Genomic DNA, 26,861 nt, shown 5'->3' with positions numbered 1-26,861 from the left:
ACTGAGAAGAATTGGTAATTTGTAAATAGTTTTTAGTCGACTTAATGTAGCTTTTAGGTAAATTCAAATCTTAATAATCCGTTGCATACAACTGAAAAATATTAGATTTTTGTTTTTATTTAAACCTTACAGTCCATCACCACCCAGACAGGTGAAAGAGACGTATGCTCGAGGAATTGTGATCTTGTTCACCTACCTGAGTGATACATTCTCCCTGAACGGCTATGTAAGTCATACAAAATAATGGTTGAAAATGTTGAAGGTCAAATGCGGTATTTTGTCAGATTCACCAATCACAATAATGTTTTTATCAACATTATTAGTGCTTGTAGTTGTGAGATCTGTGGGGCAGAGATGTGAGCCACCCATTAAGCACAAAGTGGTGTGGGTATATGGTAACGGGTTCTTCCTGGCCGCAGAACTCATCCAATGCAATCAAAATCTCATTTTTTGTTTGTCAAACATTAGTTAACTTAAACTTGAAAATTGCTTCAATTGTGTGTCTGTTTTTGTTATGTTTTCGTCATCCAAGGAGCATAATTATGATGGCAAGAGTGGCAGGGGTACTTGGCCTGGAGGATTAAAAATATTCAGAGCTCATCATTCAAAGGTGATGCTTTAATGATACTGGAGAAATACGTGTCTGTAAGTCTATATGGCATTCTAAATCGTATTTTCCCATATTGTGTAACATCAGCTGCGCTTGGCTGGCAACCAGTTCAGGGTGTACCCCGCCTACTGCCCGAAGATAGCTGGGATAGGCTCCAGCACCCCCCCGCGACCCTTGTGAAGAGAAGCCATACAGATAATAGATGGATGGATGTGTAACATCAGGAGGACCATCTCTTGAAGAAGGGCTTGGAGGACCAGCTGCCTGACGAGAGCCCCAGACCAATGCTGATATTTGTCAAAACGCCAAATATAGGCGCCACTAATCAGAATATCCCTAATGTTGAAATTGTTGATTTAATAACCCACTTTCCATCAATTCTTTTGTCGTTATAGGATGGGACACTGACCTCATCTATTTTTCTGCTTTAACACCTGATACCACCTTTTGCCCATGGTCGTAAGAGACCAGGAAAGAGATGTGCTTCTCAAGGACACCTGTATGTGTACACGAAACCGTTGATTGATGATTTTTGACAATAAAATCTTGATTGACTTGTGATATTTCGTAACCGTTTTTTATTCAATGATGCATTTTACAAATTAATGAGCTCTTTAGATGTAATTTGACACTACAGGGGTGTAAAAATGTAACAACATGCATCTGTGCAGTGTTAAATACTGTACAAATTTGCCTTTTTTTGTCACTGCATCAGAGTTACCATCTATACAGAAGTGTGCAAAATGAACACTTACAAGAGTTATTTGAGTCTTCAGTGTTCTATGACTCAATGCAGAGCTTAAGTGTCTTTGAAAGAGAGTTGATTTGTTACCACAGTGGAGTGAATAATCGACTCCAACAGGAGTCATATTTACTCTCTCCAGAGTTGTTTAACCTGTGGTGTTAAATTTTATTAACAATATGCAGTGTTAGTCAGTGTAAAATTTTTACTTAATTTTGAATTCGGTTTACACTGATTTTCTAACACTACGGAAAGAGTTACTTTAACACCAATTCCGATGAGGACCAAATGCACTCAGAAGCAGTGTTGACTTTAACTCTATAAGGGTTTAATTAACTTTCTAAATTTCCTCTGCAAATTTGCATCACATGCACTGGTATTGTAAGTACGGCACCACTGCTCAATTTGTCTGTGCTCTTATGACTCTCCAAAATATTTGAACAAATTTGGACATATGAGGTTTCTGCTGGACAGCAGCACTATACATGTGATGATGACCAAAACTGTTTGTTCATTTAGAAAGATTTTAAATTCCATTTAGCAAAATAAAGCATCTCTTCATGAGCAGAAATATTTCACGTTTCATTTCATCACATTTGCATAACTTGTCTGCTGGTCCTCAAATGGCTGTAAAGTAATTATGAATTAAAAATGCTGAATGCTCAAAGGTTCTAAATGAAACCAAACTTCCACAAACTCTCCATTACTTCTGCACTGTGAAGCCCAAACAAGGCACAGAAGTAAAAAGAACAAAACTCTTTAATGAATAATTAAAATCTGTCAAACAAAACATGGTTGCATTATTTTGCTATAAACAACAATGATTTAATTAAGATAGCTCTAATCAACTGAAGGGTTGCGCTGCTCAATCTTCTTTCTATGAGCAACACACTGCTGCATGTGTTTAGCCCATTTCAGGAACAGTTTTATTTTGGTGTATTTTGATAATGAGAGGGTTTCTTTGATAATGTATATCTTAACTATTTACACACCACTCATATTGGCAAATATCCAATACACGTCCGGTTTTTAGCCAACATTCAAAAAAGTGTGATTCCGATAGACTGTTAAGGCAACAATGTGTGTACCAGGTAGCCTCCAAGAACACCATGAGTAGCCTGTGGGGCTGTACTAAAAATAGCTAACCAGTGATAGAAATAGAAATAGAAATAGAAATCCCTTTATTGTCATTGTACTCAAGTGTGCAACGAGATTAGAGGGCTCCCCTCTCCAGTGCAATACAACAATAATACAGACAAATATATAAATTAGATAAATAAAGAAGACATGATGGGGCATTGTGATTTACTTCAAATGTTGTAGAAGTGACTATATCAAAATGTGAACACATACCCAGCCATGAAAGTGCCTCAAGATGTCTTGAGATGTTTTTATGAGCAAAATCAAGATATCTCAAGAGAACTTCTCTTGGCACGGTAAATTTGTGATTTTGTCAACACGTGAATAATTAACAGTGTCTGTGTTTCGTTATTCATTAAAGTAGCGTCTTATGTTGTAGAGGCCTGTTGGTAAATTGGTCAAACAATGTAGTTTGGCATTTAGCCAATCACCCAAGCGGTTAATGACATCTGTTCACAATGTCCGTGGTCATGTTAGTTTTGAGCTTGCCAGCAAGCTAGCGAGCTGGTTTGGGTTGTTATCTTAATGTCTAATTTACCAGTCAGTCAGCTTGCTAGTTAGCCCGGCAAATTAGCCACTTTCAGTAAAATTCCAGGCAAATTAATCCAGAGATAGTTTACGAATATGAAGTTAAATTAATTTAGTTAATGTATTCGACATGAATGTGTAATACATGCCAGATCGTACTGTGCAAATATGAGGACATCCTTTATAAGATATACAAGCCGCACCAGGCTATGAGCCGCAGTTTTCTATGTTGAAAAGAAAATTGTTGTTTATTGCATGTGAATGCACATAAAGGTACATAAACAGTTTGTTAATACAGTGGATTTTAACACAACAACCACTTTGCTAATTAAAACAGACCAGACCCAAGAGAAAAAAAAATCTGAGATTTATTTAGCGCATTTTCTGAACTATAGAGCACTGGTGAAAGAAAAATCTACAGAAAAGCCGCGTTTTATAATCCAGAAAATATGGTATTTAATTAATTTATCTAATCTACTTTATTCATGTCAACTTCTATTTTACTTATCCATCCACCCATCCATTTTTTGCCACTCATCCGGGGTCGGGTCTCGGAGGCAGCAGCTTCAGCAGGGGAACCCAGACTTCCCTCTCCCCAGCCCGGTCTTCTAGGTCTTCCGGAGGGATTCCCAGGCATTCCTTGGCCACCCGGGAGATATAGTCTCTCCAGCATGTCCTGGGTTGTCCTCGGGGCCTCCTGCTGGTAGGACATGCCCGGAACACCTCACCAGGGAGGCGTCCAGGAGGCAACCTAATCAGATGCCCGAGCCACCTCAGCTGGCTCCTCCCAACGTGGAGGAGCAGCGGCTCGACACTGAGTCCCTCCCGGATGGCCAAGCTTCTCGCCCTATCTCTAAGGGAGAGCCCGGACACCCTGCGGAGGCAACTCATTTCGGCCGCTTGTATCCGAGATCTTGTTCTTTGGGTCACGAGGATGGCCAAGCTTCTCACCCTATCCCTAAGGGAGAGCCCGGACACCCTGCAGAGGGAACTCATTTCGGCCGCTTGTCTCCGAGATCTTGTTCTTTCGGTCACGATCCACAGCTCGTGACCATAGGTGAGGGTAGGAACGTAGATCGACTGGTAAATCGAGAGTTTCACCTTTTGGCTCAGCTCCCTCTTCACCACGACAGACCGATCCGCCTGTCGATCTCTCGCTCCATCCTCCCCTCACTCATGAACAAGACCCCAAGATACTTAAACTCCTCCACTTGGGGCAGGATCTCTTCCCCAACCTGGAGAGGGCACACCACCCTTTTCCGACTGAGAACCATGGTATCCAACCCCTCTCTATTTTACTTATGTTCTTTTATTTTGTATCATATTCAAATGGTGCTGTAATTTTACATTCTTAAGTCAGTGGTTTGTTTTAATCATTTGACCATTCATGTTTTCGGATAGTTATTAGTTTTATTATTTCTGCTTTAATAGTTTTGGCTCTGTTATGGCTTTTAAAATATTCATTGATTCAGTAATATTTGACTCTCCCCTCCCCGTACGCTATGTGTGCAGGTTCTTGCTGTGCTGCTGCATCAGGGCCCTTCATGTTTGTGGCCTGCGGCCACGGCATACGAACCTGTCCCGGTGCCGAAGGCTCCTTGAGTGTGTTCGGCATCTGGATGCCCAGTGCTGAACCTCAGGTTTCTTTGGTCAGTTCAGGTGTTTTAAGTTTTACATGTGTGAGTGTGAGTGTGTGCGTGTGTGTGCGTGTGTGTGTGTGCAAGTGTGGGTGCGCGTCTAGGTGCATATTGTGGGGGTATATGTTGGTGCAGTGTTCTCAACCTTTTTTCAAAGATGTACCCCTTGTCAAATATTTTTTCAGCCAAATATTGTCTGACCAGCACAAAGCATTTTGGTTTAATTAAAAAAAAAAAAACAACTTAAAGCACTGTTTTGGAACTCTATTTGTACATTATTATTTATACATATACATAATTACAAATTAAACATAATTTGTGACATTCCTTGAACAGGGGTCACCAATGTTGTGCCACACCCGACAGCCTCCAAAGACCACATAGACTGTTCTAAAAATAGCTCACCTGTGAAGTTATCATTTGCAAAAGACATTTGATGAGATTTAAAGAAATTGTGTTGCACATTAGTATTTATCTCTTTCCAACCATGTTAAATTCTTTTTGATAATTATTTTGAGATCATGGTCAGTGTTTTCGCATCAATATCCATCCATCCATAATCCGAGTTGCTCATCTTCACAAGGGTCGTGGGCGTGCTGGAACTTATCCCAGCTATCTTTGGGCAGTAGGTGGGGTACACCCTCGGATGGTTGTCAGCCAATCACAGGGCACACAAAGACAAACAAAGATTCACGCTCACAAACACACCTATGGGCAATTCAGGGTGTCCAATCAACCTAACTTGCATTTTTTTGGAATGTGTGTGGAAACCGGAGTAAACCCGTACAGGTACCTCTGAAATGTGCTAAGCAGTCGGTCACTGTGCCACCCTTCACATAAATAAACGTCATTAATTATTAAGAAGTGTATATGAGACTGGTAGCCCTTTGCATTAATCAGTCCCCAAGAAACAGCTCTCACTTAGAAAAAAGGTTTGTGACCCCTGATCAAGAACTAATTGGGAATAACAAGAAAAATGACAGAGGAAGTAAAATACGAATTGTGCGCATAAAAATAATCGACAAAGTGTTCTCCTTTGGGATCATAGTACAGATCGGTTGTTAAAGGGACACATGCACCATCTGAACATTGGCACTTAAAGTTCACTTTCTGCTGTGGTAAGCCTCAAGTAAAGTTGCACTGAAGCGTGGAGAATCTGAGCAGATAGCCAGGTTTAAGTGATTAATAAAATGCAACAGTGATGAATATGGCAATTCTAAATCTCCCACAGAACCTCAACAGCGGAGGTTAGCTCTGTTAGTTTAAGACATGGATAATATAATTACTCAATTAATAACTAAAGTAAACATTTAGTGAGCAGTTTTTGTACCCGAAAATGAAAAACCAATAAATATATATTTAAAAAAAACAAACAAACAAACAAACAAAAAAAACAGTGTTTCCACGGAAATTGATCCATGAGACTGTTGGTGTTGTCATGATCCGTTCTGTCATGCCATGTCTTGTTATTGTTTTCCCAGCTGAGTGGCTGTTCCCTTCAGCAACTCGTTCCCCGACTCGGGGCGTCATGTCTGGAAAGACGCGCCCTGCGGCCGCGCACCTGACTCTCGTCAGCACCATGATTGCGGGACTACAAAAGCTGACGACGCGGACTACGCGGACTACGCGGCGTCGGAATATTCTCCTGCCTCGCTCACGTTCATGTTCCCACGCTACCAATTGTATTGCCTTCTCGCTCTGCACTTTGCAGTTGACGCTTTTCTGTTTCTCGTTTTGGTCACGCTAAGGCTTTGCCCGTTTCTGTTTTCGTTCGTTGAATTGGTTTTCTCGTTGCCCTTCCGTGGCAGCAATTTAAGTTTTTCCGTTCCTTGCCTTTTGCAAGCGCTTTCTGTTCCGCCGTCAGTTTTCCTTTTCCTGGTGTTTGTCCACCAGCGTTTTCCGTTGCTAGTTGTCGGCGCCTATAATTAATGATTGACTTGTGCTCTCTATTATAATAATAAATATCTTGTTAAATTACATCTTGCTGTGTCTGCGATTCTGGAGTCCACCTCGTATTTCCCAGCGATCGCCGGGAAATACGCACGACAGGTGTTCTGCTGTTCTTCTGGTATCTATTGTATATGTGTTTATGTGTTTTAATTTGTGTTCTAATTTCAAGATAATTTATTTTGCACCATAAGGAAAGCGCTTTGTTACAGCTTCAGCTGTTGTGAAATGCGCCATATAAATAAAATTGTATTATATTGTATTGTACACTGAGGTACCTATTAGGTGAAAAACAACAGTAAATGATAACAAATGTTTTTCAGACTTTCAGGCTGAGTTAAATCACGGGTCAAATTTGACCCGCCAGCACTAAAGAGGTGGGCAGCTTTTTAACACAATACAAAGGTTAAACTTGTATGTACAAATGCCTACTCGGGCACATTTATATTTCGTTATACTCTCATACTCATAATAAATATTTCATATACATTGCACTCAATCTAATACATGACAGAAATTTCAGGATTGGGCAATTTACTTACTTATAGTTAATTTATATAGTTTTTTTTGTAATTTTGAAGATGTTTTTGAACACAAGTGAGTCACACCTTTTCAGGTTGGTTTCAAAGTTATTCCCCAAAATAACACCTCTTGCAGAAACACACCTTTGCTTAATGTTTGTTCTTGGTTTTGTCACGATCCGTCTGTTTATGTTTCAGCAAGTGGGCGTTCCCTCCTCGCGCGTCCCGTCGCACGTCACCGGTCAGGGAGAGACGCGCCACAAGCCACGCAGCTGATGCTCATCACGCTAATTGCCTACAGACTACTTAAACCGCCGCCGAGGATCTCTCGGCGTCGGATTATTATCCTGCAATGCTCATGCTCATGCTTCATGCTCTAGATTTGCCAATGTTATTCCGTGTATTGATTGTTGCGTTCTCTGTGTTTATTTGTTCAGCTATCTTTCGGCTCGCCTTTTGTTCTCGTATTCGTTATTTGGACTTCTCTTATCCTTTGGTGGTAAGCCATTCTTGTTTTGTAGTTTTTCCTTGCTGTGCAAGCGCTTTAAGTTTAGTCATCGTTTTTCTTTCCTGGTGTGACATCGTCCACCAGCGTTTTTCGTTCCCGTCGCCCGCGACGGTTGTAATTATAGATATCTGTCTAAATTTAGACTCCCACCTAGTTCATATCATAGAATTGATGTGGATTGATTGTTCATTGTCGGTCCCAATAAACATCTGGTCAAAACCTCTTCCCGTTGTCAGCGTTTTAAGAGTCCACCTTCCGCTTCCGGCCTTGGCCGGACAGCGCCCCTGTCAGAATAATCCGACCATGGACTCTGCTGACCGCGAAAAGATTTTTTCGGCTGTGGCCAATCAAGGACGCTTAGTGGGACAGCAGGGATCCGAGCTCGCCTCCCTGCGCGAAACGGTTGGGCTGTTGGTTCAGCGCCTTGAGAACTATGACGCCCGTTTAAGCCCCTTGTTCGCTCCCGGTTCGGACCCGGTCGCTTCCGCGTCCGGAACGCCGTACCCGGGGTTCGCAGCTAGAGAACCCAGCCTGCCCCATCCCGCCCGTTACGGCGGAGAGCCCGGCCTTTGCGGCTCCTTCATACATCATTGCCGGCTGATCTTTGATCAGCAGCCCCTCACGTATTCCCACGATAGCTCTAAAGTTGCGTTCATGATGAGCCTCCTGACCAGCGCGTGGGCCATGGCCGTGAGCATCGCTCGTCCGGAGATTCGGCCCTCGTTCCCCGCTTTTCTTTCGGAGTTCCAGCGAGTTTTCCACCACCCGGTCAGGGGAAAAGAGGCGGGGGCCGAGCTTTTGGACTGCACCCAGGGTTCCCGATCGGTAGCGGATTACTCCATCGCCTTCCGCATTAAAGCAGCTGAGAGCGGCTTCGATGATTGCGCCCTGCGAACCGTCTTCAGGAGAGGCCTGAGCTCCGCCTTGAAGGATGAGCTGGCTGTGCGAGAGGACGCCCAGTCGTTGGAGGCGCTCATCACCCTGGCGATCCGGCTGGACAACCGTCTTCGAGAGCGTCGTCGAGAGAGGGTTGCCGAGCAGCGCCGGACCGAGCCAGCCGCCTTCCGGGTTCCTGAGCCTCTTCCCGTCGACGAGCCAATGCAGCTGGGAGCGGGTCGCCTGGACTCCCTCGAGCGAGAGCGACGACGCCAATCAGGAGCCTGCTTCTACTGCGGTCTCCAGGGCCATCGTGTGGTTTCCTGCCTGAGGAAAACCGCCAGTCGCCGCCTGGTCGCGTCGACCGCAGTGAGTCCACGGTCGACTTCCCCCCGGTCATCCCTTCCGGACAGGAGCAGCCCGACCTCGCGGCTCCAGGACATTGGGACGGTAAAACCCGGAACGCGTTGAGACTGGAAGTCGAGGGAGAGATCGCGGGTCAGACCACCTCCATCCGAATCCGCGCGCTGATTGACTCAGGGGCGGACGATTGCTTCATCGACGCGGGTTTAGTGGCCAAACTTGGTTGCGCGGTAACGGAATTGGACAAAGCCGAACCGCTTTATGACCTTGATGGCCGAGTGTTGGCGGACATACGACGGTTGACTGAACCCTTGACCTTAAAGATTTCAGGGAACCACATCGAGCAGCGTTCCTTTTTCGTCATGCCGTCGAGGGCGGCCCCGGTCGTTCTTGGGATCCCCTGGCTAAGAGCACACAACCCGGTCATTGATTGGGAACGGTTATCAATCCAGAATTGGGGGGCCTTTTGCTTTGCTCACTGTTTGCGGTCCGCCGAAGAGGGGTTAAAGGTTAGGGTCACTCCCGTTAAAGAAATTAATATTGATAACGTACCGCAAGCCTATCATGACCTTAGAGCCGTGTTCTGCAAGGAGCGCGCCAAGTCGCTGCCACCTCACTGCCCCTACGACTGCGCTATCGATTTGCTCCCGAACTCGGTACTCCCTTCGGCTCGGTTGTACAAGGTCTCCCAGCCCGAACAGGGCGCCATGAAAGAATATATCACAGAGTGCTTGGCCGCGGGATTGATCAGACCTTCCACGTCTCCTGTCGGCGCGGGTCTGTTTTTTGTGGAGAAGAAAGACAAGACGCTCCGGCCGTGCGTAGATTATAAGGGGTTGAATGAGATTACGGTTAAGAATCGTTACCCGCTGCCACTGCTAGATTCCGCGTTCGCTCCCTTGCAATCGGCCACCGTCTTCACCAAGCTGGATCTCCGCAGTGCCTATCACCTGGTACGCATTAGGGAGGGGGATGAGTGGAAGACCACATTTAAAACACCCCTAGGCCATTTCGAGTATTTAGTCATGCCCTTTGGCTTGTCAAATGCACCCGCGGTTTTCCAGGCCCTAATTAACGACGTGTTGAGGGACATGCTCAATGTCTGTTGCTTCATTTACCTGGATGACATACTCATTTTCTCTCGCTCCGCTCAAGAACACCAGCAACACGTTCGGGCCATACTACAGCGTCTCCTAGAGAACAAGCTCTACGTAAAGGCCGAGAAGTGCGACTTCCATAAAACTTCCGTCCAGTTTCTCGGTTTTCTGGTAGAAAACGGTCAACTCAGGGCCGATCCAGCTAAGACGCGCGCGGTGATAGATTGGGCGACTCCCACGACACGAAAACAGCTGCAGCGTTTTCTAGGATTTGCTAACTTCTACCGACGCTTTATCAAAGACTATAGCCGCCAGGCCCTGCCTCTCACTCGCCTCACGTCCACCAAGACCCGCTTTACGTGGGATAGCCAAGCAGAAGCCACCTTCATTAACTTAAAGAAAGCCTTCACTAACCCGCCTGTTCTGCACCACCCTAATCCTGATCTGTCTTTCGTTGTAGAGGTGGACGCGTCGGATTCAGGACTGGGGGCCGTCTTGTCTCAGCGTTCCCCGGTCGACCAGAGACTCCACCCCTGCGCCTTCTTCTCTCGCCGGCTCTCTCCGGCGGAGTCTAACTACGATGTGGGCAATCGAGAACTTCTGGCCGTGGTCTTGGCGCTCCAGGAGTGGCGTCACTGGCTGGAAGGCACCTCGGAACCCTTCACAGTATACACAGATCACAAGAACCTCTCCTACATCCGGACCCTGAAAAGACTAAACCCCCGGCAAGCGCGCTGGTCGCTCCTGCTAAGCCGCTTTAACTACACCATGACTTATCGCCCTGGTTCAAGAAATACCAAGCCCGATGCTCTCTCCCGCATCCACAACCCCTTGGAGGAGGAGGAAGAAGGACCTGCAAGCGTGGTTCCCAGTCATCGCCTGGTAGGGGGCCTTCAGTGGAGGATCGAACAGCAGATCCGGGAAGCGCAGACGGAGACCGGTGCTCCGGCCGGATGCCCCGCGGGGCGACTGTACGTCCCGACTCAACACCGCGCGGAGGTGATCCGATGGGGCCACGCATCCAAGCTGGCCTGCCACCCTGGGACTAATCGGGCAACGCTTCTGGTGGCCATCCCTAAAGACTGACGTCACAGACTATATTCGGGCTTGCCCCGCTTGCGCCTCCAGAAAGTCGTCCCACCAGCCGCCGGCGGGACCCCTACAGCCCCTACCGATTCCTGCGCGCCCATGGTCCAATATCACCTTGGACTTCGTCACCGGCCTCCCCGCGTCACGAGGAAAGACAGTCATCCTGACGATCGTGGACCGGTTCTCCAAGTCAGCGCACTTCATTGCCTTGCCCAAGCTTCCGTCCGCTCTGGAAACGGCCAACTTGCTGGTTCAGCACGTGGTGAGATTGCACGGGATCCCGGACGACCTGGTGTCCGACCGTGGGCCACAGTTCATCTCCAGAGTGTGGAAACGTTTCTGCCAGTCGCTGGGAGCCACGCCGAGCCTGTCCTCCGGTTACCATCCGCAGTCCAATGGCCAGTCGGAAAGGGCCAACCAAGACCTCGAAGCAGCCCTTCGGTGCGTTTGCCTCGACCAGCCTTCGTCCTGGGCCGACCACCTACCTTGGCTTGAATACGCCCATAACACCCTGGTCTCATCGGCTACCGGACGGTCCCCCTTCATGACCGCCTACGGTTACCAACCGCCGCTGTTCCCGACCCAGGCAGGTGCTGAGGAGGTCCCGTCGGTCCAGCGCCACCTCAAGAGGGCCCACCAGGTGTGGAAGGAGGCCAGGGCGGCGCTCTCTCGCACCGCTCAGCGAAACCAGCGAATCGCGGACCAACGTCGGCGACCGGCACCTGCATACAAGACCGGGGATCAAGTCTGGCTATCCACCCGGGACCTCAACCTAGCTGCATCGTCCCGGAAACTGGGCCCAAGATTCGTGGGCCCGTTCGAAATTGAGGCCATCATCAACCCGGTCTCCGTGCGCCTGAAGCTGCCCCCCACCATGAAGATACACCCGGTTTTCCACGTCTCCTTGATCAAGCCGGCTCCTACCTGCCATATGGTTCCTCCTTCCGCCCCACCACCACCTCCTGAGATTATCGACGGTGGCCCAGCGTACAAGGTACGAAAGATTTTGGACTCCAGGAGCAGGGGAAGGGGGTTCCAATACCTGGTCGACTGGGAAGGCTACGGTCCGGAAGAGCGTCAGTGGGTTCCCCGCTCCTGGATCCTGTGTCCATCTCTCATCCGCGACTATCACAACACTCACCCGTCGAGACCAGGTGGTCCGCCGAGAGGCGTCCGTTAAGGGGGGGGTACTGTCACGATCCGTCTGTTTATGTTTCAGCAAGTGGGCGTTCCCTCCTCGCGCGTCCCGTCGCACGTCACCGGGCAGGGAGAGACGGGCCACAAGCCACGCAGCTGATGCTCATCACGCTAATTGCCTACAGACTAATTAAGCCGCCGCCGAGCATCTCTCGGCGTCGGATTATTATCCTGCGATGCTCATGCTCATGCTTCATGCTCTAGATTTGCCCATGTTATTCCGTGTATTGATTGTTGCGTTTTCTGTGTTTATTTCTTCAGCTATCTTTCTTTTGGCTCGCCTTTTGTTCTCGTCTTCGTTATTTGGACTTCTCTTATCCTTTGGTGGTAAGCCATTCTCGTTTTGTAGTTTTTCCTTGCTGTGCAAGCGCTTTAAGTTTAGTCATCGTTTTTCTTTCCTGGTGTGACATCGTCCACCAGCGTTTTTCGTTCCCGTCGCCCACGACGGTTGTAATTGTAGATATCTGTCTAAATTTAGACTCCCACCTAGTTCATATCATAGTATTGATGTGGATTGATTGTTCATTGTCGGTCCCAATAAACATCTGGTCAAAGCCTCTTCCCGTGGTCAGCGTTTTAAGAGTCCACCTTCCGCTTCCAGCCTCGGCCGGACAGCGCCCCTGTCAGGTTTGGATTTTTTGTACTGACATGAGCCTTGTGGGTTGAAGCCTTTCAGTTGCATCCATTTATTTATTTTGTCTTTCACTCAGTCCAGGCATTGTAGATATAATATAGAATGACCATACTGTATATTAATAATGTTTATAACACAATGTTAAAAGACACTCACTGATAAAGTGTACTTGGTAAGGCGAAGATTGAGCAATGGAAATGGTTCTTCATTAGAATTTTGTCTGACAAAGCAGAGAGATGGAGAGCAAAAGGTTAACATGGTATGTATGGCTTGGATCCAACCATATTGTATATGTTGGTTTTACCAAGCAAACAAGCCAGACAACTAAATTTTTCCCTATTCTTGAGTAAAGCTACTTTGACATCACTGAAGGAAATATCCTAAAAAACAGGTGTGCTGAAATAGGATAGCCAAATATGGACTTTTTAGTGCTAACCTCTATGCATAAAAGGGAAATTAACAGAAGTCTTAACAGAAAACAAAGGCAGTGCACTAGAAAATTATTTGTTCCTGCCTTATCATCAATCTGTTAATCGGAAACCGCCCCTTTACAACCGAGCTACAGCACCCTTAAAGATGGGAATAGCAGGTCAACTCATATTAAGTTACACTTTACATGTCCCAACGAGAGCAATTAGTTTTGTGCAAGAGGTAGCATGGGGATAGGACATATCCAATAAAAGAAAAAGTAATGAATTCTTGATGACAGTAATGAGATGATCCATGAAAATGTCATTCAGCACACAATTCTAAAATAGGCTTCACTAATGTAGTGAAAATCTCAAGGCATTGAAAGAAGCAGCTCAAGATAATATAAGACAATATAAATCATACTGTCCTGCATTTGTCTCCCATATACAGTATAGTGCTGTATATTGCAACTTTTTGTCAGCATCAAAAATGCATATTTTTCATCATAATCTGCTGTCTTTTTTTTTGCTGTTCCCTTTGAATGACTTTGAACACACGACCGAATGACTCAGCATAGCATTTTGATCATGGTTTTTTTCTGATAGATATGACAATCTCCGAGAAGGTAGAACGGTGGACGGCAGGCATACACAGTAGAGTTCCCAAACAAATCTCCCAGTTTACTCTTAATTCAAAAGAAAAGATGAGCTGACAAAACAATTATGGAAAAAAATAATAAAAGTAGCTGTTCATACAATTAAATAAGAACCCCATAGTGGTTAATGCATTTCCCTCACAGTTGAGGTCCTGGATTACAATTCTTGGCTCAGACCCTTGGCTAAGTATTCTCAATTTACAAAAGCCTCGTTCTACATTCCAAAAATATTAATTTAGGTTAATTGAAGAATCGAATGTCCAAATTTCTGCTGTTTGTTCATCCTGTTGGTATTTCTCTAAAACAAATTCTTTCTTTATTTCTCCCATACCCAAACATGTACAGGAGGTGAGTTGAGTATTTGAGCATTTGAAAGTACAATTATGGCCCATTTTTGCACATTTATAGGGGTCATACTTTAGCCTCCTTGTCCGAGACAGTTAACCTAAATGGCTTGAAATTTGGGTTGCACCATCTCAACACAACCGGGAAAAATATTTGAAAATTTCGACATACTATTCGACTGGGGTGAAACATCAAACTTTGTGTTTCATAATTCCCTCTTACCTTCTTATGTTGTTAATTTTACATAACACATGGTTTAAAAAAGTCAGGAATATCCAAATGACCTGCCAAATGATTTTTCGTCTGCAACCCTCTGGCGGGCTATGATGTAAAAAAAAAAAAAAAAAAACAATAAATAAAAAAAAAGCATTCTAGTACAATTACAAGGAATACATATAAATTGCAAGACCTAAAGTCCTTCAAACATTTTACAGTATACATTATAATGAGTAATTAACAATTGTTAATTAATAATTGAGTAATTAATAATTGTTTGCCTACACAATTAAAAATCACCATTAAAAAAATATAAATACGTGAAAAGAATTACAGCACAGGTTTATGTTTCAGTGTTGGCAAGTGTAGTTATTTACGGAAAGTACCATTAGCTCAAATTCAGGTGGTTTGTGGTGGTTTAGAATTTTTGGGGGCCTTTCCCAGAAGTCATCTTTTCATGAACTCTGAGAGTATTTATCCGATCAGACTGGTCGTGAAAATATATTAGAGATTTTTTGTGCTGTTTTCAAAAAATGACATTCACTTAGATCTGTGAAAATTGGGGAAAAATACAATATGTAACATCAACTTTGTGGTCTTTTGGGGCCATATGCTAACCCAAACTGAAAGTCCGCCATTTTGACTTTATTTTGAAATTTGGGCCTTTTATAGAGGTCCTATTTTAATGAACTCCGTCTAGAAATTTTATCAGATCGTTTTCAAACTTTAGGGGTTTGCTCTGAACATGTTTAAGATGATGTTATTGAAAGCTTTTTATTTCATCGTACACTGTTGCCATGAACAATGCACTGTTTATATATTTAAAAAAATGCTGTGTTTGAGGGTCTAAAGCTGGGCGAAATCACATGAAACGTTGCACAGACACCAGGCCTGGCATAAAAATCAATATTAAAGATGGTTATGAGCTAGTACCATAATGTACAAGGACATCTATGTGGCCAGAGTTAAGAGTTATAGCTGCTCACAGCCTTAGTTTGCTATTTATTCTGCTAAAACAGTAATTTTTGGTTTTGTGTTTTACCATCAGGGCCGAGTGCCTTTCTGCTTGATCCTCCTCAATGCTCTTCACACTTCATTCTTACTGAACTTTGCTACTTTCTGGTCCACAGCAGTCACCTCTTCTTCTCTTCGTTCTCTCTCATTTTCCTCATTCAAAGTACTGTTTCCATCTTCTCATCACACTACTGGCATCTGTCAAAACACTACAATCCCCGGCTGTACGTCCTTCCCATCTCTGTCTCTCTGCCTTGCTAACCTGTATAGATCAGTCTCTCCCTTACTGTCCAACCTTGCATACAAGTCATCGTAAGCCCCTTGTTTGGCCTTTGCCACTTCTACTCTCACCTTCCGCTGCATGTCCCTGTATTCCTGTACATCCAGGGTCCTGCAACATTGGAGCAAATCGATTTTGCAAATGCACACTTTTTGTTGCTCAGGAGTTTTTTTGCTTGTCTTGTTTTTAGCAGTTGTCCATGGCTTTGTCCTTCTCTGTACAGGTGTCAAAGCGATTAATAAGGCGGGCCAGCTCATCGCATCATGGATCTCTGGGTCCTGGGTTCTGCCAGACACACATCCTTTATGCGTAGTTCAGTCTGTTGCCAATATCTTTTGGCTTCCTACCAACAAATTCCAAGGAAGGCTGATGCGTGACGTATTGTCGCTTCTTTCGTCTACATCTGTGGTGCTAACTAGCAGTCTGTTTGCATACCTATGATCACATTTCTGTTTTGTAATGTGGTTTAATTCCCAGATTGTTCATTTACATCCACACACTCTTCAAGGCGGTGCATTTATGTCTCCAGCAATTAAATCTTACAAAGAAGTTTGTGAAAGGCTTCAGTGGAAACGTGAGACATCTTGCTTGTAGTCCTTTTGCTAATAGATGTATAACAATAATTAGCACATGCACGTTAAGGAGAAACAGGCGAAGTTAAATGACACTAGTCACAGAAAATCTGTTTTAAAGACAACACTCACTCTGCCACATACCTACCGCCGATCATCTCAACCTACCATAGCAGCAAAACACTCCATAATCTTGGAAAAATACATTGGAACAGCTCAAGAGTCTTTCTACTCTGAACAGGAGTCTGCTTTAAGCCCGTATGCCACTGAGCGGTGAACATTTGAGTGTTGGTGACGGTAGCGAAGGTTGGGTTTAAGGTCGCGAACGTTTGCCAACCGTTCTAGAGGCGTCCGTTAAGGGGGGGTACTGTCACGATCCGTCTTCCTTTCCTGCAACCTTCGCCAACACTTGCAAACGTTCACCTCTGATTCGGAAAAGGGCTTGAGTCAATCGTAACTAAACAAAGGGAGTTCTACATCTCTTATGTCAGAATATGTGCCACAAAATAGTCTCAAAACAAAGACTGAAAAAAGGTGTATGCGCAACAGTGTTTCAAACTCCAAAAAATGTGCACCTTTTAGGTTAGATTTTTCATGAAAGTTATGCAATACAAGTCATCATTATCAAGCGCTTGAACAACATCCATCCATCCATTATCGGTAACGCTTCTCCACACATGTGCCGCATGGGTGCTGGAGCCTGTCCCTACTATCTTCAGGCAGTAGGCGGGGTGCGCCCTGAACTGTTGCCAGCCAATTGCAGGGCACACATAGACAAACAACCATCCACACTCATACAGAGGGGCAATTGAGAGTGGCCAATAAAGCTGCCATGCATGTTTTTGGAATGTGGGAAGAAACCGCAGTACCCAGACGAAACCCACGCCAGCACAGGGTGAACACGCAAACTGCACAAAGAAAGGCCGGAGTTTATTGGCCAAATTTAAAGTTATGCAATATTCATCGTGTTCAAATTCCAAAGTAACACTGCGATTGACAATTTAAAGAAAGTCTATGAACTTTTCAAATATTTGTAAAACGTTAAAGGGATCATCCACCCGGGATGGTCCATTTTTCAACAAGCTCAATTTATGTATTGTTTTGATCAGGTAAATTACATTAAGTTGCATTTTGAAATGTATCAATTTATTTTGGAAAAATCATTACAAAAGTAATGACCTCAAAACCGCCCATAAGAAATGAGGAATATGGCCATGCCACGTCTCCAATCTCCAAGAACTGGTGGGAATCGATCACAATATGTCCATTCAAAGTCATTGTAAATACAATGCTAATAATGTCAAAATAACAAGACAAACCGGCCCCAGAATAGAGATGGACATCTCTACTTAGTTCTACTACAACCCCTAAAAACATTATAAAACAATTAGCCTTTCTATGGCTGCAAGAGAAATAAAAGAGAATGAGGAAATTACCACCTTACATGCAGTTTTGTATTGTCTGTTCTCTTGAATAAGTCAGCAAGAACACAATGCGTTCCAAGAGCCTTTTTGGTCAATGGTTCGTAGTTCAATCCATAAGCATTAGCTTGAGTTGCTTTTTTTCCACTAATGCCACTTGGAACTACGCTGACACCACTCATCCAAAAACGACACATCCGGTGTATGGCGTCAGATTCATGCCACAATTACATAAGCGTAATGTGAAATACCGCGTCCAAATAGGAGTTTTGCGTGTACATAATGTGAAATACCGCGTACAAGCCCCAATTACGTAAGCGCAATGTCAAACACTGCGTACGAAAACATGTTTTTAACGTACCAAAATGTGTTTCGCGTGTACAAGACCCACCACGCGTACGCACAAACTAGGTTTTACGCTTACGGCTTCTCTCTCTTCTACGGTACAAAACACAGATTTACGCTTACGATGCAAGCGGCATAACTGTGACACAATTATTAACCAATCCGGAGTCGGACATTAGGGCTGATTCTGATTGGCTCTTTACTATCCAATCGCATTTTACAACAGTACGACGTCTGGGAAGACTCAAATTCTAGTTGATAGAAGGGTCTTCTGCATTCTAACATGCTTTTCTTATTGTTTTCGTAATAATTCAAAACTGTTTTTTTTTTTCAAATATTGTTTGGTTCAACAATATGGTCCCTTCAGTTCTATATGCTTCTATAAACGTTGTTTTGCTTGTTTTATTTATTTATTTTAATAATCAAACATCATCACTCGGAGTTGTGCATTTGCGTCTTCGTCATTAGATTAGAATTAGAAATCCCTTTATTGTCATTGTACTCAAGTGGCGCCATGGTAGTTTTTTTTTCTTAAATAAATTTCAAAATATCCATATACAAACAACTATGGCACATATTGAATACAAAAACTGCATAGTTGAACAACAAAGATTAGGAAAGGAAGAAAATAATAATAAAAAAAAAAAAACTCTTCTAGACTTTTTATTCTTACAGAAAACGGCTCTGTTGGCCGTAACCAATCAAACACCGGGCAACTCGCTCCGTCATTTTCAACCGATCACTCTCTCTCTCTCTCTATATACATGTTCATTCATAAAAAATGTAAAAGAATGGGTGGGGGGGGCGCGAATTGTTTTCTTCTTGGTAGGAAAATAATTGAGAAGCACTAGTCTAGACACTGGGTGGCACCTACGTGATGACTGCAAGTGTCTTTGACAAAAAAAAAAATCAACTCATGAAGAAGAAATTACGTCACGTTGAATACTGGAGCACTGTTTGCTAAAATAAAATAAGCTAAAAAAGTAAATTATACGCAAAAATGCACTACAAGATCGAAGGCTTTTACCTGATCTGAGCGATAAAGCTATCAGGCTATTATTATCCTGGTACAAATTGAAGAGTGCTTCAATTGCCAGAATAAGTAGCAGCCCAGCTCACACATGTTAATCCTAACCATCACACAACAGGTGGCAACACTTTGCCGGTACGACCTTTAACATCGCTGTAGGCACGGGAAAGTCACATCCACCTCACTTGCACATCGACAGTTCCCAGAATGCATTGTGTGGTGCAATGCTTTTAATTAATGGCATTATAAGGACGTCAATCGTTGTGATGTTTATGTTTTTGTTTTGTTTTTTTACAATGTTTTTATTGCTTTTTCACATCCTATATATATGACAACAACAACAACAAATAAATAAACTGAAAAAAACAAACAAACAAAAAAAAACAGGCAGCTTCACATTATGTTATAGCACACTAGGTGGTTGAGCGCCCACTGGCCCACAAAGTTCAGTAAAGGTTTCCACATTTCCTCATGTATATGTTTGTTAGCATGAGTAGAATGCATCATATTTAACACATTTATGTTTGATTTAAGTAGCAAGATGATTTAAAAAAAAAAATATATATATTTTTCATAAATCAAACCGTGACTTAAGTTTGAATGTTAAATAGTGACATCGAGGCCAGTTACTTGTTCCACTTGCTATTCTTTTCTGATAAATATTAATAAAAACACAATGAATGGAAGGCTTGCACTTTGACAATTTCTTTGAAATGTTCGATACAAACAAAAATATTTGATGTTATAGTGTAAGTGTATTGAATTAGGTATTGAGATGTATATTACTTATATACAACTAACATCAACCATTTGTCAAATTTAGGGTGGGGAAAATATAAAAATACGTACAGCCCAACTGATCAACTCACGGGTCAGATTAAACTTGTTTGCGGGACCAGCGAGCTGTTTGTTTGATACCCCTGCTCTCAACAGTCCAAAATTTTATGTGGTGCCCCTAGAGGTGAATGGCAATAATGCAGGCCTTTCTCCTGACTCGCTATTATTAATACAATACAATACTTACTCACACCCTTGGAAGTGACCTCTATTATTGCTACAGTAATATATACTGATATATTTGACAAAACCTGCAGATTTTAAATGTTATTTGGGGATACAGGTTCATGCTCTTGAGTGAGTTAAGTCTTTACAAGTGTCAATGAATTAATAGAGCTGCTGATGCCACATCTTGTTAAAATAGACCCTAGTCATTGTCAGTTAAATGATGCGATAGTAAGCTGTTGCAAACTGCAGTCAACTTCGGCAGACAGACGTCAAGTGTGCGTACACAAATACACATCAACACACAAAACAAAACTGTGAAATTCTTATCAGGTAAATTTTAAATCATGTTTTTAAGTCATGCACACTCAACTATTTTTTTATTGACCGGACACATTGTAAATACAAACTCATGATGTCATGTCATGTCATTATCCACACCGCTTATCCTGTTCAGGGTCGCGTGAGGGTGCTGGAGCCTATCCCAGCTGACTACGGGGGAAAGGTGCACTACACCCTGAACTGGTCGCCAGCCAGTCACAGGGCAGACATAGGCACCGTCACTGAGTGGGAACTGAACCAGCGCAGCCCACACACAACTAAGGCGAGTGTACCACTACACCATCAGTGACTCAAACTCATGATCTCAGACATAAAAAAAAAGAACCAACCTTGACAGACTGGTGGGGGTCCATCCATCTGAAGCCGTTCTCCAAGCCGACAGGTCAGAATCTCACTCCCTACCAAGGTGAAACCTGGCTGGCATGAGTACTGAATAATGTCCCCTGTGAGGCCATTCACACATAAACGCGCAGACGCACACACACACACACGCACACACACAGAGGTCACGACTACGTAGGGGCGGGGGGATAAAAGAAACATCATCGCTCACAACACACTAGCACATGCTTCCTCCTCACCAACAAGACAGTAATCACAAACACATTTTATAATGAAGATTGACATCCACACTTTTTAGGCGTTTCATACAAAGCGACTAGCAGTATGTCTTCCACTTCACCACACCGACACAGCCCTGGAGTGATTATAGATGACAGGATACGTATTTTTTTTTTAGAAGACAGACAAAAAAAAACTAGCAGCGATGTTCTCGACACACATTGAGTGGGATAAAAAAAAACATGCAAACCACTATGAGACAAACCTATTTCAAAGTGGTTGTCATCAGTGAGAACGGTAGCATTGGCAACAGGAAGGGGTGGCTGACATGTTCTCAGTTGGTATGCTGTAAGGAAAGGGACACTCATCATAAGCAAATCTTGATTACATCAATATTGCCACCTTTTACTGTTCATGATCATCAAAATACAATCACTAATTAAGCTGAGATGAGGCACATTTTAACCACGTTCTATTCAAAACGGGTGATTTACTAGCAGAAAAAATGTGCATAAGAAAGCATTTATCATACCATGTCATAAAAAAGAGGAATGGCAAATAATGACTTGTTCAAATGTTTAAAACTGTGATTAAGATACAAATTTGGGCAACTGCTTAGCACGTCTGCCTCATAGTACAGAGGTTCAAGGTTTGAATCAAGGCTCTGGCCTTCCTGTGTGGATTTTGCACATTCACTCCGTGCCTGCGTGAATTTTGTCTGGATCCTTCGGTTTCCTCCCATATTCCAAAAACATGCATGGAAAGTTAACTGAACTTTGACTATGGATAGTCGTTGCTTGTCTATGTGTGACCTAACGGTAGGTTGGCGACCAAATCAGGGGGTACCCTGCATATGCCCGAAGACAGTAGGCATAGGCTCCACTCCAATTACCCGCGAGAGGATAAAGTCCCTATAGCATTAAAGTGTGAACATTTCCGACTGTTGGAGAAGGGAGAAAAATGTGTGTTCATGTCAAGATTTGTTCAAGGTCACAAATGTTTGCCAAACAGCTGTGAGAGGTTCACCTGTACTTTTCTTGTTGCAAGGGAATTTTGAACATGTTAAAAACAAATTGTTGGTAAAGTTTTGTGAACATTTGCGACATTGAACGATGCCTGACAAACTCTCACGTGAACGCAACATTCGCTGCCTTCAAAAACACTCGCAATTATCGAGTGGGATAGGGGCTTAAGTGGTTACTATTGGATCCCCCCTCACTTATTTTTGTGAACTCTGTTGTTGAGCTTGACATCAAATTAGTAAAGGACATTTTAAAAGTGTCAAACAAGAGCTTTGTAGTATGAAAGGGCATGCTACCATAATAATTCAGCACAAAGAAGCCGCTGGTACTGAAGTCACTATGGAACTTGATGAGGATCTGATTGGCAGTGGTGGATATTCCATCCTGCACTGAGCTGCCACTAAACTGACCAATCTGTGGTGATGCCTGGTCGGGTCCATCCCTGCAAAGTGAGCGAGAATGTGATGGGTGACGTGGACATTTTAGAGGGAAAGAGACAAGGCTTAAGTAAAAGCCGCAAAGGCCTTGATTTACTAAAGGTTTGCATGTACAAAAACATTCACAAATTTGGTTGCTCAATGGCTGATGTAGAAGCTGGTCTGCTTTCGAGGTGCATCCATAACGGCATTATTCCTTTGCTGTGTTGTTTGCATATTTGTGGAGGAGTTTAAGCAAAAGGATGATTTTGAATTTAGAATGAATAGTGTTATTCATCAAACCAGAAACAAATTCCGATGGGTGATTTTGTGTCTTTAAATGCTGTCTGTGTCTGAACAACGTGGTAGTGTCAGCGTAGCTAAGCTAAAATGAGACATGGAGGGAAGTACTTTCTGATTGTAGTAACATTTATGAAATGCAAAAAAAAAAAATTCAACCAATATCTACTAAGCATTGCAACTTTGTGACGTTTCTCAAGATCTAAGAGATGACTTAGAGTCAATCACAAGTTGTCATGTCATATCACCAAAGGAAAAAGTCCTTTTAACGCTACACTTCCTTGCGACCAGGTCATTTCAGCACACTGGGGAAAATGGTGATGGCCTCTCCCAGGGCAGTTTGTTAGGTGTGTTGTGCCAAGTTTTAAATGCAAAGTTACACATGATGGTTAGATGTACTGAATTCTAATGTACTCTGAAATCAAACAAAAATGCATGCAGTTCCTAGACTTTCCCAAATTATCTGGTCACTGATCTCTTTTCATGAGACTTGTTTTCCACTAACGCATCAAACGTCATCCTTTCAAACTTAATTTCGCATAGGGCTGGGACATTGTTATGTATAGGCAATAGAACATATGTTCGATAGAATGATCCTTAGAATGTTTGAGAGAAAATAAAATCAAAATCAGGAGAAAAAAATGCATTCTGCAGAATGGAGGCAGCAACTACTGTATTGCGTTCGATTTGTGCCACAATTGCAAGCATGTGAGAGGAAAGTTCGAGCACGAAAGCACGTGTTTAGCGCACAAGAACCGTTCTTGTGAGCCTTTCAAAAAAGAAGCTGCCAAGAAGAAACCAATGAAGACGGATAGGCAAACACACACTTTGTCCGTGTGCCGTTGGTGCATCGAACCAAAGTGTGGCTAAAATGTGTCAACATAAATGTGTTGCCTCAGTGCAACAATTGTAATGAGGATTATATTGTGCAAACAAACGTGATTAAACCCCTTTGGATGGATACATGGCGAGGAAGTAAAGGTGTTCCATGTCTATATGCTCATTCAGTCACAATCAGATAAGTAAAACAATAACATGTCTATGTCAATTCATCCGCTAACGTGTTAAATTAGACATAGATGGTACATCAAGTGAAATGCATGTACCTAAAGTGAGAATTAGTTTGCTACACTCATGGACAAAATTGTTAGTACCTTTCTGTTAATGAAAGATGATTAATATTAAGTATACAATGTTGTATTCTATTGTAAAAATGAAAACAATAAAATAGTAATTATTAGTTAACTGAGAAAATCTGACTTTGCCTTTGAATTGTGGTTCAGCAGAATCATTTAAAATAAAAAGAAAATAAATTAGATGACAACTTCAGGCCACAAGTATTGTTCTACAGCAGCAATCAGGCTAGTGCATAGAGAAAAAAAATCACATTAGCATTTCAACAAAAACTAATTATAAGTTGAATACCATTGTGAGAAGACAGTGGTGCCATCAGGTTACTAAACTGCTGCCACATGTTTGATTTGTGCTTTGTTTCTGTCTTTGAAATTTTTGCAAATTACAGTCTGCATGCAAACACAATTGAAGCTGAGTGACAATTTCAGTCCTTCTAGACTGTTTTGTACTCGCAAATTCAAATGGTCTTTGACATTAACTACATACAGCATTGTACGTAAATCAATTCCACACCAATATGTGCCTTTGATGCAAAAAAAGCTTGCACATCTACCATAACACACTGCAATGCATTACATTTATTGCATCATGGCAACCGTGCCTGTACGATGGGAAGCATCAAGGTCCTTTGATCATCAGGACCTTGATGTTTACACGCAATGTGTACTGGACTACATCAAGTTCTGCATGGAAACTGTGTCCCTGAACAGGACCATACGGACCTTCCCAAATGCGAAGCCCTGGATGTCCAGCCAGGTTCGCTCTCTACTCAAGGCCCGTGACGCTGCCTTCAGGTCAGGCGACAAAGCCCTGTATAGGGTGGCTCGTGCTGACCTGAGCAAAGGCATTAAGCTAGCCAAGGCGGCCTACAAGAGGAGGCTGGAGTCCCACCTTGCCGGCAACAGACCACGGGAGGTGTGGCAGGGTCTACGGAGCATCACCAACTACCGAGGCAGCAGCATGACTTCTGTAGACCCGAGTGCATCGCTGGCAGAGAAGCTTACCTCCTTCTTCGCTTGCTTTGACTCACCTCAACCGTCACACCCCGCACTTCATGCCTCAACTCCCCCCCACTCACCGTAGAGGAACAGGATGTGAGGCGCGCGCTCCTGGCTATTAACCCAAGGAAAGCTACTGGGCCCGACGGAATACCAGGCAAGGTCCTCAGAGCATGTGCCCACCAACTGTCACATGTTTTCTGCAGGATATTCAACCGCTCCCTGGCTCAAGCAGTCATCCCCTCCTGCTTGAAAACGTCCACCATTATTCCTGTCCCCAAAAAGTCACCCGCCGTCCACCTGAATGACTACCGTCCTGTTGCTCTCACACCAGTCATCATGAAGTGCTTCGAGAGGCTGGTTCTCCAGCACATCAGGGACTGCCTTCCTCCCACTCTGGACCCCTACCAGTTTGCATACCGATCCAGTGAGGACGCCATCGACACTGCTCTGCATGTTGTGCTGGGCCACCTGGAACAACAGCAGAGCTATGCAAGGATGCTCTTTGTGGACTACAGCTCGGCATTCAACACAATCATGCCGGACATCCTCGTCGCCAAACTGGACATTCTCGGCCTCCCTGCCCTCACACGCATCTGGATTAAGGACTTTCTGACCAACAGACCCCAGACTGTGTTGCTCGGCCCCTACACGTCCTCCACCCGTACGCTGAGCACCGGTTCCCCTCAAGGATGCGTGCTGAGCCCTCTCCTATACGCCCTCTACACCTACGACTGCAGCCCGGCCCACGGTAACAACACCATCGTCAAGTTTGCTGACGACACGACAGTCGTCGGTCTGATCTCGGAAGGTGACGAGACAGCCTACAGAGAGGAGGTCCAGAGACTGACGGCTTGGTGCGAGGACAACAGACTGCAACTCAACATTGCAAAAACAAAGGAGATCGTCATCGACTTCAGGAGGAATAAGACGGTGCCGCCCCCCCTCTGCATCGAAGGCGTGTGTGTGGAGAGGGTCCACACGTTCAAGTTCCTGGGAGTACAGATCTCCGATGACCTTTCTTGGACACACAACACCACAGCAGTGGTAAAGAAGGTCCACCAGCGTCTGCACGTCCTGAGAGTCCTCAGGAAATTCAACCTGGAAAAGAAGCTGCTGCTGGCCTTCCACCACTCGTCCATCGAGAGCCTGCTGATGTACTGTGTCTCCACCTGGTACAGCGGCTGCACTGAGGCGGACAGAGTGAGGCTCCAGAGGACAGTCAAAACAGCGCAAAGGATTATTGGCTGCCCTCTCCCTTCACTGTCGGACATCTACACCGCCCGGTGCCTCAGCAGGGCTCTCAATATCGTCAAAGACAATACCCACCCAAACTCACACCTGCTCGACCTGATGCCCTCTGGCAGGTGCTACAGGTGCATCAAGTCAAGGACGAATAGACTGAGAAACAGTTTCTTTCCAAGAGCGATCTCCATTCTAAACTCTCACACACACACACGACCACCCTTACCTTGCAGAACAGCGATGTGATGTGTTTTTATATATCCTATTTCATATTATTTTCCATCTCACTATTTATTCTCTTATTTATCAAATTTATATATTTAATCGAATTATTGTTGTATTGCACTGGAGAGGGGAGCTCTCTAATCTCATTGCACACTTGAGTACAATGACAATAAAGGGATTTCTGATTCTGATTTCTGATTCAGTCATTAATACCTCTTGATTGACAAAATGGCAAGTGTATGAAATCACTATCACTCTCTGCAAGTTAGTGTAGTAAAAAGTCTTGGGCAGTAACGGTCACGTCAGTAGTATTTTACACAGTTCCCGAGCCAAAATCTCAATATTGTCAGGCTGTCTGGTATGGCTTCTCTTTCAAAGCAGCTACATTTGGGAGTTAATGTTGCAGACCGAATTACAGGAATTTCTATTGGTCAACTG

General features: G+C 43.9%; 1 protein-coding gene across 7 annotated transcripts in view; it reads right to left on the bottom strand.

Annotated features, from left to right (window-relative positions):
• Nucleotides 1–26,861, bottom strand: part of LOC148329655 (CUB and sushi domain-containing protein 3-like) — a 493,599-nt gene that overhangs the window by 219,241 nt on the left and 247,497 nt on the right. For all 7 annotated transcript variants that reach the window (XR_015845569.1, XM_088306210.1, XM_088306213.1 and 4 more), the window contains 3 exons: nt 22,402–22,547; nt 21,349–21,429; nt 20,852–20,965 (listed from right to left, as the gene is read on the bottom strand). Coding sequence is in view for 6 of the 7 variants with exons in the window: in XM_088306210.1 (XP_088162336.1) it covers nt 20,852–20,965; nt 21,349–21,429; nt 22,402–22,547 (341 nt within the window). In the remaining variant the exon portion in view is untranslated. The remainder of the gene's footprint in view (nt 1–20,851; nt 20,966–21,348; nt 21,430–22,401; nt 22,548–26,861) is intronic.

Source organism: Idiotropiscis lumnitzeri, chromosome 10, assembly GCF_059441095.1.
Source record: "Idiotropiscis lumnitzeri isolate Australia: NSW breed Sydney's pygmy pipehorse chromosome 10, RoL_Ilum_1.0, whole genome shotgun sequence".
Taxonomy (NCBI): domain Eukaryota; kingdom Metazoa; phylum Chordata; class Actinopteri; order Syngnathiformes; family Syngnathidae; genus Idiotropiscis; species Idiotropiscis lumnitzeri.
Note: the sequence above shows the minus strand (reverse complement) of the source record. Positions and strands in the feature narration are given on the sequence as shown.